General features: G+C 40.2%; 1 protein-coding gene across 2 annotated transcripts in view; it reads left to right on the forward strand.

The window, feature by feature from the left end:
- Positions 1 to 15,383, forward strand: part of epha3 (eph receptor A3) — a 102,025-nt gene that overhangs the window by 17,376 nt on the left and 69,266 nt on the right. For both annotated transcript variants that reach the window (XM_075479895.1, XM_075479894.1), the window contains exon 3: positions 1,661 to 2,321. In XM_075479895.1, coding sequence (XP_075336010.1) covers positions 1,661 to 2,321 — 661 coding nt within the window. The remainder of the gene's footprint in view (positions 1 to 1,660; positions 2,322 to 15,383) is intronic.

A 15,383-nucleotide genomic window follows, 5' to 3' on the forward strand; every position in this document is an offset into this window, starting at 1 on the left:
CAAAAAAAAAGAAGAAAAGCATGACAGTGGAGACTAAACATCGATGGAATTTCTCCCCCAAGTTTTCATTTCACTTATCTCTGCCTGTTCGTCCTTTAACTCCTTTTTTTTTTTTAGCTCTGTCTCTTGTATTTTCTCTCGTTTTTTCGTGCCCTCTAAGGAGTGTTTCATTTACTTTACTGTGAGATGAAAAGGGAGTGGCTATCCCTCAGCCGGAGAGTTCCTTCAACACCACGCACTCGCACTCATAGATATGTTTTACACCCATACACTGACACTCACATGCAGGCACACATAAACATGTAACACAAAGCCTGTGCTTTCTCAAGCCGTCACCAATATCTGGGCTTGAGAAAAGGTAACTGCTGTGTTTGCTTGTCATGACACTTAAAACGCTTAACATTAGCTTTTATGTGAGTGTTTACATTTGAATTTGTGTGTCGTTAAGCATTAATGCTTGTGTGAAAGAAGTGACCCTTTAGTTTCCAGTCACAACAAAAGTCTTTCTCGTTATATCTGTCTTCGTCCGACTGCACTGCTCATTCAGGCACGCATCCATTCTGAGCTCTACAGAAAGAGAAAGATAGACAAATCATCCCTTCACACGTTTACGTCCATTCTGTCACTTTAACCACTATGAGCCCACTGTTTCAGGTGTTTGTCCATTCGTCTTCGCTGTGGTTCGGTCTCGATTTTGCCCGGACAGCAAAGCCGAAGCGCATGATCAATGAGTCTTCCCACTGTGCTGAAATCAAAAGGAATGACCCCACTCTCTTTTTCTCCTCTCCCCTCTCTTTGCTTTCTCCCAGTGGAGGGAAAATGTAAGATAGACACGAACGTTCCTGGTATACACTCACATCTGTCTATACGTCGTAGCTTCTTTTGTTTCATAGTGGATTCAGCACGTTTCCTTTTCAGTAGAAGTAGTTCTGTGATGCAAATAACCAAGACTGCAGCTTGAAAGTCCTCACTTTTAGAAAAAAATAAAAATAAAAAATTAGTATAAGGGTGGAAAAAAACACTATGAGATTTGCTTAATACTTAACATTAATTAAAAAGCTTCACATAGATTTAGAATTATTGAAATGGGAAATTACACATCGTGGGTTTTCTCAGAGATATTTTCACAGCATTCTAATAGAAAAAAAATTGGCTCTGGCAGCAAGTTTGCTTTTAATTAATTTGAGTAATTTACAAGAGATCTGGTAGTGTGATTTTTCACCCTTAAGTGTTTATTAGATGCTTAGTATTCAGCAAGACTGAATCTGGATCTAAATAATTCATTTCAAAATGCTTACAGGGTAGCAATAACTTTATTTTTCCCTCTGCTATCTCTCCCTCCTTCCCTTTTATTTGTCCGTTTCCAATTCTAAATCCCTGATTTTCTGTCTTGAACTTTTCTTGAATCTCTTCAATCTTTTCACTCTCTCTTTGCTTCTTTTCTCTCGCTTTTACTTTCAATTTCATGTCTTCACCTTATATTTTTCCCATTACTTTATATACTTTCTTTCTAACTGTGTCTTCCCTCATCTCTGCTTCTTTAAAATCTGCTTCTATTCCCCCTCTGTTTGGTACTATCTGGGTCTCCTCCTGTTCTGTTTCTCCTCCTCGTTTCTCTCTGTTTCTCCTTTCGACCTCTCCTTCTCTTCATCTTTTCCAGTGGGAGGAGATCAGTGGAGTGGATGAGCACTACACTCCCATCAGGACCTTCCAGGTCTGCAATGTGATGGAGTACAGCCAGAACAACTGGCTTCGCACCAACTGGATCCCTCGCCAGTCAGCCCAGAAGATCTACGTGGAGCTGAAGTTCACCCTGAGGGACTGCAACTCCATCCCGTTGGTCCTCGGCACCTGCAAGGAGACCTTCAACCTCCTCTACCTGGAAACAGACGATGACCAGGGAAGCCATTTCAGAGAGCATCAGTTCATCAAGGTCGACACCATAGCTGCTGATGAGAGTTTTACCCAAACTGACCTTGGAGATCGCATCCTCAAACTCAACACTGAGGTGCGCGAGGTGGGCCCCTTGACCAAAAAGGGCTTCTATCTTGCGTTCCAGGACGTGGGTGCCTGTGTAGCTTTGGTTTCTGTGAGGGTTTACTTTAAAAAGTGCCCATACACTGTGAGGAATCTGGCCTCCTTCCCTGATACAGTGCCCGTGGACTCCCAGTCACTAGTGGAGGTCAAAGGCTCGTGTGTCAACCACTCCAAAGAAGAAGAGCCTCCACGAATGTACTGTAGCACGGAGGGGGAGTGGCTTGTGCCAATTGGGAAGTGTCTGTGTAACCCAGGATACGAGGAGAGAAGCAGCACCTGCCAAAGTAAGACACTTTTCTTTCACTCTTAGTTTGTCATCCATTATTTCTGCATGTTGTCTCTGTTTCTTTTATCTCGTGTCTCCTCTCTATCTATCCTGTTTTGGAACCTGTGGCCTAAACAAATCAAAAGTTTTTCAAGGCTGCAAAAGTACACTGTTTGATGTGAAGACTCCCACACTTCATATCTGTCAGCTCAGAAGCTTTAATGTCAAACATCCAGTCTTTGTGAGCGTGTATGTGTGTCCCTATGTGTGCATTCTGTATGTGAGACTTTCAAACAAACCCAAGAATCTTAGGGTGTCTGCGGATATGTTGTATAGTTCTACACGCACATTTCCATACATTTGAGTGATATATATTCCAGTTCCCTCGGCGATAGGGTGCAGCATACAGTGGTTCAATAGTAATCTTCCCCTTGACACATCATTAGATTTGGGATGATCTTAACCAGAGCTGCAGAGAAGGGTCTGATAACGCAGAAGAAAGGACTGCGCTGGAGTGGTTGGTGAATAATGAAATAGTTGCTGTGATGGATGTGAGCGCTGGTGAAAGAGTAGGTAGTTATTCGAGACGGTTGCAAAAGTCTTTGCATTTTTTTTTTTCCTAATCATTATAACTGCTCGTCTTGTCTGTTAAATGGCCATCACACATGTTTTGAGGAAGACTGAGCTTGTTATTTTGAGATAGAATGAAACTGGCACGATTTTCCAAGAAACACCCAGCACCTGAGAATTTGTCTTTGACGGCGGTGGGAATTTGCTCAGTTGTTACTTTCCTTTGATTATCCGTGTATACTTCTCTCATCATATTCCATCTAGTGACAATTAAGTGAATGAGACCCTGTGGGAAGTTTTATTATCCTGTTTTGGATCAAATGACCAGAGGGTCAAAGGTTAAATGTCAACCCATGCCTTTTATCTAAGAATTTTAAACGGCATCTCTGTAAGTCAGTTTAAAATTCTGTGTAATATAGATTTCCCCAAAGTATTTGTTTTCATATTAGTTCTGGTTTCACAAAAGCATTTAGTTTATCATTGTCTGACCAAGCAAACGAGTCAAACAACAGAAACAGATCAGACCGAAATTCTGGCTGCATCTACCATGAGGCTTTTTGTTCACTGTGTTGTTGAAGGTGGCTGTGTGCCACAGAACTCTTGTGTTTTTCTCTGTTCTTAGTTTCAGCGAACTCCCCTCCTGTTAAGCAGCCAGACACAGCATCTTTCTGACAGCAGCCACCTCTGCATCACAGATTTCCCACCGTGTCTTTAAAGTTAAAACAGAGTTGAAGTTTAAAACAAAGAAGTCGGTCTTTCGCGTTCCCAGTTATTGTAGCTTGTCCCAAATGGTCCCTTGTTCATCAGCTCTTTCCTCTCCAGAGGCGTGCCCAGTGTTAATTAAAGATCAAAGGCATTTTACCAGGTCAAGCCCCTGCTGTCAGGGCCAGGGGAGGCTCTTTTTCTGGAGCTGTGGACTCCAGACAAGCCTGTCTCACTGTCCAGATGCGAGTACAATTTTAGTCTGAGCTGTCAGATGAAAGTCTTGTGTGCAAAATTTAAGCAACAATGAAAATGCAGATTAGAATGAGAGTTATATTTCTCCCTCACATTTCAAAGTAATTCATCATAAAATGAAGTAACGCTAATAAGGTGAAAGGAAAAAAAAAATACAATACAGTTGCTTGGTGGGCTTTCAGTCCTTTCCTTCAGATTTGAAATAAAATGAGTCGTAATTAAAAAATAGCCCGATGTTATGCAGACAAATGGCAGACCCCTGCCTTCCCCCTCCTACCACCCTCTGTTCACTTCCTGTGAATTGTGTGAATGTTTGGATGTATTTGACAATCTCTTATTAGTTTCAGAGTGGTCTAATGGACTCTAATAAGGTCTTATGTTACTATGGAGTGGGACAGCTGCACCAACAGGCCCCCAGACTCCCCCATGTGCAGCCGTCAGGGGCCCCATCCCGCAGTTTGCACTCCAGGCCCTTGGTGTTAACAGATAGATGGCTGAATGGGTTAGGTCACCCATACACACAGATCGCTAAAGGAGATGAAAACATATTTACGGACAACTAAAACCGATTGAAACAGATGTTTAAGTGACGGTTTTGCGAGTATTTACATGTCGCAAACCTTCAACCAGACACGTATCAGGCCCCAAAACATTTTTAGAGACACTTTATCCCATAGATTGCCGATTTCTTGTGAAACTTGACTGAAAATGAGCAGAAACCCATCAATTTAATGGGCACATTTCAACAATATAATTCAAATTATTTTTAAATTCAACTATTCTGTTGAACCCCCCACCCCCCAAAAAAAGAAAGTAGAACAATTTTACTGTTTGCTTTATAACTAAAATGAACAATGATATTGCTATTAAGCTAAGAGGACAGGAAGTTCATGCTGTCTGGCTGCATCGTTGAGGTTGATTTATCGACAAAAAGTTTGGTTTTACTGTTGCTGTCTTTAACTGTCAACTTACTGAATATTTCATGTTTTCTTTTTTTTAACCATATATCACTATTGGGCTTCCTCCAGTTGCCTAAGCATCTGTTCTTTGACTGTATGTGTGTCTCTGTAAGTTCGAGAACAGTTGTCTTTGTTTATACAGACTCGATAGTGTGTTTAAGGGCTTTGATAGAGTACACTCTAGTATTAGATGGTCATTGTCTTGCTGTGCAGTGAATGTGTGTGTTGCATGTGCATGACTGTGTGTTTATGTGAATGGTCAGAGATGTTGGAGAAAGTGCGGATGTTTTTTCAGTGGCGCTTTCAAAAAAAACATGAATTCTGTCTGGCTTGAGAAATGGGAAGGTATGTGTGAGTTGCTGTTACATGAGGGAGTGCGCTTTTTGTGTGTGTGACTGATGACTGCAATGCTTTACAGAAAGATATGGTGGATATTCTTGTCAAGATATGTCGGGTCTTTTTCAGCCTTATCAGAACAGGGAATGTTATCGGATTTTTCGTCAGGGACAAACTCTGTGAATGGATGCAGAGTTTTTAGGACTGTACAGCGAGTATGGTAGCATCAGTCATCATCTGGATTACTGTATGTTTTGTGAGCGGCCTTCAGCCTTTCCACACTGAATGTAAGGCCAGATCTAATCTCGCTAAGTCAGTCTTTCATCTGTCATTACAACAGACTGGAGCAGGTGAACGAACTGCTATCTACCATCAGTGTGAAATTCCTGCAACCCTAATTTGATCCTAAAACAGCAAACGAATGCCTGTTTGTCAAATGTGTGTGTGTGTGTGTCAGTGTGTGTGTTGCAAGCGCAAGCAGCTGTTCTGTGATAGGTTGAGGAGAGACCCAGGTTTACATTCTTGCTGGATTAATCAAGACACTCAATCCTGAAACTTGCCAGCGCTATAATGCTTATTACAATTATAGCGCAGAATAAATCTTCATACACATGCATAGCCGACTGGCTTTACTTGCACGGGACATTTAACTTTTTTTTTGTTTTCTTTAAAATCATAACTGGAGGAAAAACGAGAACCTGGTAAGACTCTGCAGACAAAGTTCTTTTTTTTTATAACAATTATAACACTCCATAACATATCATCTTTGAGACAAGCGGAAATAAAATCTCCAATGACAGTTATGGGTTTTCCTTTTGTAGCACCCACTGATGTAATCAGATATCAGATTTGATATGTCTTGGTAAAACTATTTACATGAAAATGAAAGTTTTATCTTTACTATTATTATTATTTCCATTGTTTGAATTCATTGAATGAGACATCCAAATGGTTTAAAAATATTTGGATTTCTATATTTGCAAAATGAAACATTTTTTGCATATTTCAACATTGAATTTAAGAAAGTGTGATGAAAATGAAAATGAGATAGACTGGGAAATTTGCATAATGACATCAACTATAAGACTGTGTGCTGTATAAAACTCTATTCTCTTATAGTCTCTCCTGCATTTACATATGATTAATGAAAATTGCTTTTGTCCAGATTTCTTGATAATATGAATTTAAAAATGATTTCTCCTTTGACTGATTCATCCTTTTCAGCATTTCCAAATTAAAATGCCTTTTCTTTGTTGCTTAATCCTTTTCTCTCATCTCTGCCTCTCTGCTCATCTTGATTGTCTCGGCTGCTGGTTCAAAGCCCTTCGTCCATCTCATGTCAAATGTTTTATATCACTCTTCACTCTCTAGCTTAAGTGATTTAGCTGCTGCCCTCATGCACGGAATTGCTTGGCTTTCAAGCACACGATCCAAACTCATATTATACATCGTCCATTGACCCTGTCACGCAAGCCTCCGTCAGCTGGACCAATCAAAGACTTGGGCTTAGTCTGAACTGGTGTACCACTCATTTGAACTTTTTCCAATAATCAAATCTCTGTTCAGCAATATGGTATATGCATACAATGAATGTGTGTCTGCCTCTATAGAAGTTGGTCAGACCACACCAGAGCCTTCAATGCTCTGTTCGTGATGAATGTGCTTCGTGAGTTTGTTTTGGAGCCACTCTGGAGTGATCACAAATGAGTCTGTGCCTGACCGTGTTTTTTACTGCTCTACACAGTGTACTTTTTTAGACATTCAAACTCAAGCATATATTTTGGGTAGACATTTTTTATAACAGAAATATTTTAAAAAATGCACATACTGTTGTAAAATTTGATAAAGATAGACCTCAATGGGAAAAATGATTTTACCCATGCTAATCAATTAATTAAATAAAGAAATGCTTCAGCATCACTCCAGAACTCTTACATTTATGCAAACAATTTTCTTATGGTTTTCATCACCCATATTGTTTTTGGTACTGAGTTTTTTTCTATATTTATTTTGCCAGACTGTTGAGGTTGAGTGCTGTGAATTCATAGAGCTGTTGGCTCTCCTCTTGTCCCTTGGAAGGACTCTGTTTGTTTTTGTTGGCCATTATATAACAGCCCTGCTCTCACAAAAACATGTCAAATCTACACACACTCACAAACACTTTGAAATCCACCCGCACACACAGAGCAGTGGTGCTGTCTGTGTGTCCCCTATGGATTGCATTGATTGCAGTAACTATTTCTAGTCCAGCACTAAACTAATATACTATATATCAGCCCTTAGTTCTGTTTCCAGACATGTGTTTGCATACTGTACATCTCTGTGTTTTTGCCCTCTTATTCCCTGTGTTCTCTGGGGCTTTGATTCTTTTTCCATCAGACCCCTGGTGTGATAACACATTGCATTCTGTAGCTGCACACACTCACAATGGGAGCAGCACAGTATAACAACAGCCTGTTACTATTGGGTTTTCCTTGCTAAAGGGCACCTGCCCTCTCTGAGGTTGTGTATCACAGACTTCCACTAAACCAAATCCAGGCAGTCAGATCAGTTAAATGTTGCCAGTGTCCGTTTGATTGGGTTCCTTGTGCATTATTCTTTACATGGCTCTGTTTTAACACTGGTGTTCTGTTGCTTAAGTCTCCTCATCTCTTGTCAGTTTAGCTTAGTGTGGAGGCTCTTGCTGTGGCAGCCTTTTGGCTGAGTGTTCCCATTTAGCCTCTTTGGACCTAAAAAGGAGAAGAGAAAGTGGGAGTTGGGGACTGAGTGCTCCAGTGAAAGAGGTCTTAAATCCTAATGTTAATACTATACTATACTTGGAATACTAGCCAAATTAAAAAGCAGTCACATATACTTATGTAAATCAAAATGAGTGAAACACAAACTCTTTCCCCAAACAAAGGCAACCGAGCACTCGGGTTGGAGTTTTCACAAAGGTTTCAGGCATTTTTGGGGGGGATTTCTTGTGACAGGGGTCCATTCTTGAGGCAACGCCATATTTTCCCAAAGTTAAATTGGATCTTGGATGACATGGCAGCTGAGTGGTTAGGAGCAGCCAGACAAATTAGTAAAAGTCAGTCCATTTATCTTTTTTCCTACTCCTCAATAGTTCTGGTCAAAACACCCATAAAGAATTGGAAGAAAAATAAATTAGAGAGAAGGAGTAAGCCCTGGACATTTGGGTCACTAAATGAGTAATTACAGTGCTGTGAAAAATGCCTTGACCCACCCCTCATCTCTTTATATATTGCCTGGTAACATAAGAAAGCTCTCTTAAAAGGGTTCAGACTCAGTAGAAGAAAAAAGGTGATCAGACCAAATAGAGTTTCAAGCTAGTTAGAGTTCTTCAAATGCTGTATTTAGATTTATGTTTGCAAATGGTTAAATAAATCATTGCACTTATTTCTCAGTTTCAGGATAAAATATAAACACGTTACTCTAAGTAAGCAATTAAGTACATAAATATATCTTTAAAAGAATGCATTAACTTCACCCAGTTCGAAGTAGACTATAAGTAGAAAATTCAATATAAAGAGAAATGATCAAATGTGTGGCATGAAGTTGTGGTTTTTAGCATTGTCATCTAACAGTGAAAACGTTTCAGGTTCAGATTTCGTTTTAAAACTTGCGGGAAGTTTACATGGCTTTTCTGCTGGTATTCAGGCTCCTTCCCACAGTGGAAAAACATGCATGTTAAGATAACTGGTGATTCTAAATTGACTGTGGGGATGTAAGGTTGTTTGTCTTTGTGTTAGCTCTGTGATGGACAAGTGACCTATCCAGGGTGTACATAGATACACTGGGTGCACCTGGTGGAAGCTGGGATAGGATTCAGCTACTTCCCCCTCCCAACCTGCCACGCTTTACTGAACAGGAAATGAGCAGGTATTAAAAAAAATCATAAATGATTTACATGACAAAAAAAAACCTTTCTAAGACTATTCGGGGTAATGTAAGATAGTGGCTGCATCATTACCTCATCTAAATCAGTATGCTGACTTCTATTAAACAAGCCCAATTCACATAAATGTATTTACAATGTCTGGTTGTTTCTGATGGTTTGATTTGACCATAAACCTCAGTTTTCATTTTGTGTTGCTCGGTAATTTACCACCTCACTTTGTTTGTTTTGCTTCTGATAGATTTATGTCTCAGAAGATATCTCCTTCCCCAGATCTGTAATTTATTAGCTCTACCCATCATGGTCCTTGTAGTCTCCTTTTGTTAGCAACATGAAAGCAACTGTGATGTGGCTGAACATGGGGCGAAGGAGAATGCGATGACTATAAAGTTGTGGTCTGATATGTAACCTATGTGTTGTGATTGCGACCCCCTCCTAAAACAGTTTCTATAACAACCCAAAGTACCTTGACTCCTTGATGATCACCATAAACTTGATGAAAAAAAATAGACAAGAGCTGATTAAATCATGCTGAGAATACTTCAGCAATCATATTGACTCTCACTTTACAACACAGCAGCCAGGAGGGATATATATGTGCCAGGAGGGAAAGAAAGCTGCAGGGAGAGTGACAAAGCAGGATCATGAATAACGCTTTACAGACTATGTTTACCTTAAGTCTAAATGTGTAAAGTGTTCACTAAACAAGGAAACTTAAGAAGTGATCTCATAACTGACACACATCTGTGTGTGAAAGAGGGAGATGAAGTGCGTGTGCATATGCTAAACCATTGCTGCAGCTTGAAATATTGGATGAACATATGTCTGATGTCATACATATGTCAGTCCCTCTTAAATCACTGTCTCCTGCTTCATCTGCTTGCACACACGTAGCCTATATCGATGGATTTGTGTGTGTGTGTGTATATGTGTGTGTGTGTTGCTGGCATTCCGAGCCAAAGAGGCTGGAGCCAAGGATGCAGAAAAGGTTTGTTCACTGTGGTTATTATTGCCTGTTTGCTTTTCTCTTTATGGGCCTTCCAATGGAGGCTGGGGGTAGTGGGTAAGCCTGTCACCCCGGAGCCCTGGTGCTGTTGGGACTTCAAAGCTGTTGGTAACCACAGGCTCAGGAATTCAACTTAACTCTCTCTCTCTCTCTCTCTCTCTCTCTCTCTCTCTCAAACTCACACATACACAGTACGCACAGATATACCCAAATACACACACACACACATAGAACCATTCCTACAACAGGAATCCAGGGCTGGAAAATCGGGTGTTTATTGGTTGTAGAGGCCATGCTAGTTGACTGTCTTCAGAGTGGCACCTTCACAATCTTTGTGTCCGTGTGTTTGAACACATGAAGCAGTATGAGTATGCATGGGGAATACAAAAAAAAATTATGTTCCTCTCCACAAATGCAGCTTGTGTGTCAGTAATATTGGAACTGCTGGTTGTGCTACATGCTGCATGTTCTGTATATGTGTCAGGGGCCAGCCAAGCACAGAGGGGTGGCCAAAGCAGGAATCGTCTTGTCTGACAGTAAGTGAATGTTCGGATTCACATGTGATGCAACAGGGGAGGGAAAGCATGGAGTTGAACACGAGAGTCACTTTGTCATTTCTGATAAATGAGAGGAAGCAAGTTGGAGAGAGAGGCCAGGGAGAAGGAGGGGAGATAAGGGCAATAGAGGGAAAAAAAAATGTCTGTCATTGGGATATAGACTCCTGCTGAAAAGTCTTTGGCACAAAATGCCTGTTTTATGATTTGCTGCTTTGCTGCTATCAATTCACCATCTTCTATGTCTTTTTATTTGTCACTTTATTTTCTTCCCACTGTTTCTCCAATATTTATTTTTCTCTTGAGTGAACATTCAAATGTTGAAAGAATTTGGCTGTTGGCTGATGTAATGATAAAAATAGCAAGATAAAACCAGTGACTCCTGCAAAGGTTGATGAATATTTTGTTTTTCTTATCCATTACTTTCTTAATATTGTAAATGTTCTTCAAATAATGGATTGTAGAGACAATATTTGTAAGTCTCTTTACAATCTCTGTAAATCTGTTTTGGGAGTCTGGCTACAGCATAATCAACAGCTCATTTGTATTCTACCACATTTCCATGCCGTCTGCAACACTTCCGATTTCTATCGGGAGTGGGCCATGTGGTCAGAAGACCATTTGACTATCTTTTGGGGAAGATTCATGGTCCATATTCTGAGTAACAACTTCCCCCACAGATTTGTTTGAACTCAAGTGACCATATGATTAGCTCTGCATGTTTGCCAGGATACACACCCCATCACTTGAACTCAAGGTTAATGACCCAATTCACAAATCTCTCTGTCCTGTTTTGGCTCTTATGAGAGTTGTGAACATATGTGCTGATTTCTTTCTCCCTTGCTTTCATGCTTCTATCAGAATGTTTATTTTTTTGTCCAGCATGCTGTTCTCCACAGTGAAAGACTGTCAGATTGCCGACCCCTAATTTTTTCTAGTTTTGAATCAAAGTCATGTATGAAAGGCCTATATCTTTACTGTAAACCTACAATATCTTACGAAATGTCTGCTGTATGTGTTGCAAAAGATATGTTGGTACTCTCCTTTGCAACCTCAGTTACATCGAGGGGCTGTGGCTGTCAAGTGCCTCACTTATCTAAACACGCATCATAGGCATGCGGTGACACTGTGAGTAGTTGTCAAAAGCATCATTTCATTGTACAGCTGAGATGAGTTCACTGAAGAGAGACCTCTCTGTGTCATTTCAGTTGGGTTTCAAAACCCAAGCATCACCGCATAAATATCTGTGTTGCAGCAGCTGTCTGATCTCGCCGTACCGCTACACCGCAGATGTCAGCGTACGAAAACCTTTCTATTTTAACAAACACTGCATTTTTTAATGACAGCAAGCACTGAGAGCAAGGGCACAGCATGGAAATCTAGTGATGATTCTTCTGCGGGGGCTTTGCTGGTTAATGTTGTAAGCGTTATCACTGATGTTGTGAATTATTCGAGGCGTCCTTTGTGGAGAAACTCTGCCACCAAAAGAAATTTCACTACCACTTGAGTTTTTTTTAACATTTCTCAAACATATACAATGACGCTTTGCTCTAATGCAAAATGATCTGACACATATAGCTACAACGCAGTCAAGTCCAGGCAGGCACTCACTAAGTATGTTGGCATATTAAGTTGACTCCGGGAGAAGTGTAAGATAATACATTGAGTGGCTGTTGCTATGTTTCTGAAGTTTAAAGCACTACAACTTGTACTGACTGGCCTGCAGCATCCTGAAGCAATCAAGAGCAGAAAAACAACTTTGCACTGTCATCACAGAAAGGGACAAAGATATTGCTCATCCTACTGTGAATATAGCTGTGAATACAGCTATATGTATAGTCATTTTTATACTGGTAAAAACTCACTAACATCTGCCTTTTGAGTGCAATGGGAAAATGTTTAATTGGCATTCAGTTCCGTGTTAAACGACTCTGCTGTGGTCAGGGGGTATTTATCAGCTCCAGCTCCAATCAGCATTGATAGGCACACAACAATCAGGTGCACTCGCTAATTTTGGAGGACTTTGAATAGTCAGGACTACAAGAGTGAGCAAAGCTCGCTTCTTCATAACAGAAATAAATTTTAACAACTGCACCCTCTCACATGGCAGTAAAACTCGTGGACAGAGAGAGACAAGATTGATTGATTTTACCTTAAAACAAGAACAACCATTTACCTCATAGACTTAAGCCTATCAGAATCTATGATCCAGCACAACCTGTAAGATACGATGTAATGTCATCTCTTCAGGATCGTCACCTGGGAGGTAGTGGTATTTACTGGACCGAATCTGAATACATTCTAGCACCCAGAGCACTGAGGATAAACACGTAGGTACCAATAATAGGAAATTATTTAATCAGATTGCTACTTTTGGGCTTTGTGATGTTGCAAAACCTCCAACCTGTGCTCACTTCATCCCTTTAACCAAATCTTTCATTTTCCTTTTCCTCTCTGTTTCATACACTCATCAGTACATTAATCTGTTCCTACGGCACCCGATTCCGAGTTTACCCCCCCCCCTGGCTTTATTTCTGTTTATTTCCCTGTACCTGTGTTTGCTTATGTGTTGTTGACCTTGCTGTGTCAACCTTTGTGTTAAAATTGTTTGTGTCTTCCATGTTAATCAGATCTTCAAGAGGTGAGACATCAGAGTTCCTTTGGGATCTTTATTCACTTATGTGTGTGAGGGTGAGACAGAAAGAAATAGACAATGAGGGCATGACATGAACGTGAGAGGCATGCCTTTCAATATATACAAGTCATTAGTAAACAAGAAGTGAGCAGAGAGGAGGAAGACAAAACGCTTACTACAGCAGGAAGCGCTTCATATTGAGGCGCATACACACACACACAAATACACATTCTAAAAACGAATGCAGTGCATTTGTTCTTTTTTTTCAGCCTTTTCAAATTCCAATTTCAATATTTTTCTATCAACTTTTCTCGATTAAGATGTCTCTTTTTACTTTATATGATTTTATTATTATGATGACTCATTTACACCTTGTGAAGTGCAACTTGACCCAGAGCAGCTTAAGGAGTATCAAAGGAACCAGCCAGAGGCAAGTTTTTATAATTACGGCCTTCAAAGTTTGGAAAAAATAGGTTGTAAAAAGAACTTCTTGAGATGCTCAGGTCGAACATGGAATAGTGTACATCACAGTGGGCATGTCCATGCACTCTATGATGGAGCCAGAAAAGATAGGTAAGAATCAGTATTTTACAAACTAGAGCACATGCTGTGAAGCGTGTTTTCTGAAATAAACATTATTATAAAGTCCCCATGTAGAATGACATCATCTACTAGGGGGAAAGAAGCCGTTTCTAACTTGAACCAAAATGTAATGCTGCATTTGGTGTACCTCGAACGTTGGAGTTACAGAATTGAAATTGTTTTGACCCTGCACATTTGATATAATTAGCAGAGAAAAAACATAGCTGCCTCTAGGTTTAAATGTAAATGACTCTCTCTGCTTAGAGGAAATGAGCCTTTCAGAGAATAAACTTTACTTTCTTTAACTACAAAGTACTCCAGAGAGGACTTTTCTGATTCATCGTCTCACACGTACACAACATATAATTTGTGTATTATAATAATAACCTGTGAAAAACTTATTTTTTATAACTTTTACCCCTGTTGAAGTCAGTGATGCCTCAGATGATATCAGATCTTCCTGAAATGATCCACAGACTCAGACTCCACGCATCTTTGATTCTTCTTGCTTCAACTGCTGATAGAGTAAAAGGTCTCTGCACTCATATGGCCCACTCAAGCTGTCCCCATCCACCCGCGAGAAGCCGAGCGGTGACATTTTACCTTCATCAATGGCGGTTAACTTAGAAACGATGTCAGATGGAACGACATGCCATTTGCTGTGTGTGAGTGTACGTGTGAATGTGTGCATCTGTGAGAATGCGAGGAGTGGGTTATTTGCGTGTGAGAAATGTTCTACTGTTGCATGTGCATATGAATGTGTGTCAGTTCGTGTGTGCTGATTAAAGGCAGTCAGGCCTCAGTGATCAGGCCTTTAGTCGTCCCTGCACTCTGAATGCCAAACACAACCGTTCATTCCCAGTGCAGCCAAGTGTGGAGATTGCAACGCTAGACCACACTGGACAATCTCAAAGGCCTGCAGCTGTGCGCGGGCGTGCGTCTTTTCCTATTTAGTCATTTGCCTTTTTGTTCCTTATTGACAATTTCAAGCAATCTAGATAAGGAACATTATTTTTTTTTCATCTACCACCGCCAATTTCCTACATCTAATCAAAACACGACTGACTGTGTGTTAGTCTGAAACTTTTGCATTGGTTTAAGTGCTTTCACCATCATTTATCCATCTTACTAAGTTGCAGTCTTTACAACTCAAATAATGGATTCACTTAGTATTTGGAAACTAAAAAGTACAGATGAAGCTAAATAACATATATATGCTCTATGGTCATTGAGATATTAAACATAATGGGTGTGGCCATATAGAATGTAATTCCTGGAGTAGACAGCAGTCAGAGAACACTCTCAGCTTGCAGGATAAGAGAGCAATTCTGATGTGGGGTGCGAAGCTAAAATCTAATGAGACACAGAAGAAGGAGAATTCTTATATGTGCATTATTTTTTTCAGTTTATACTTTCCAAGTTAACAATTTACTTTACTTACTCTATGGTTACTGAACAAACAGTAGATGTTACATGATACATTTACAATAGAACAAGAACATGTCAGGCAGCATGGTGGAGGAGTGGTTACCATCGTCACCTTACAGTAAGAGGATTCCAATCTCAACTGTGGATAGTTCT

This window comes from Odontesthes bonariensis, chromosome 12 (assembly GCF_027942865.1).
Source record: "Odontesthes bonariensis isolate fOdoBon6 chromosome 12, fOdoBon6.hap1, whole genome shotgun sequence".
NCBI classification, from domain to species: domain Eukaryota; kingdom Metazoa; phylum Chordata; class Actinopteri; order Atheriniformes; family Atherinopsidae; genus Odontesthes; species Odontesthes bonariensis.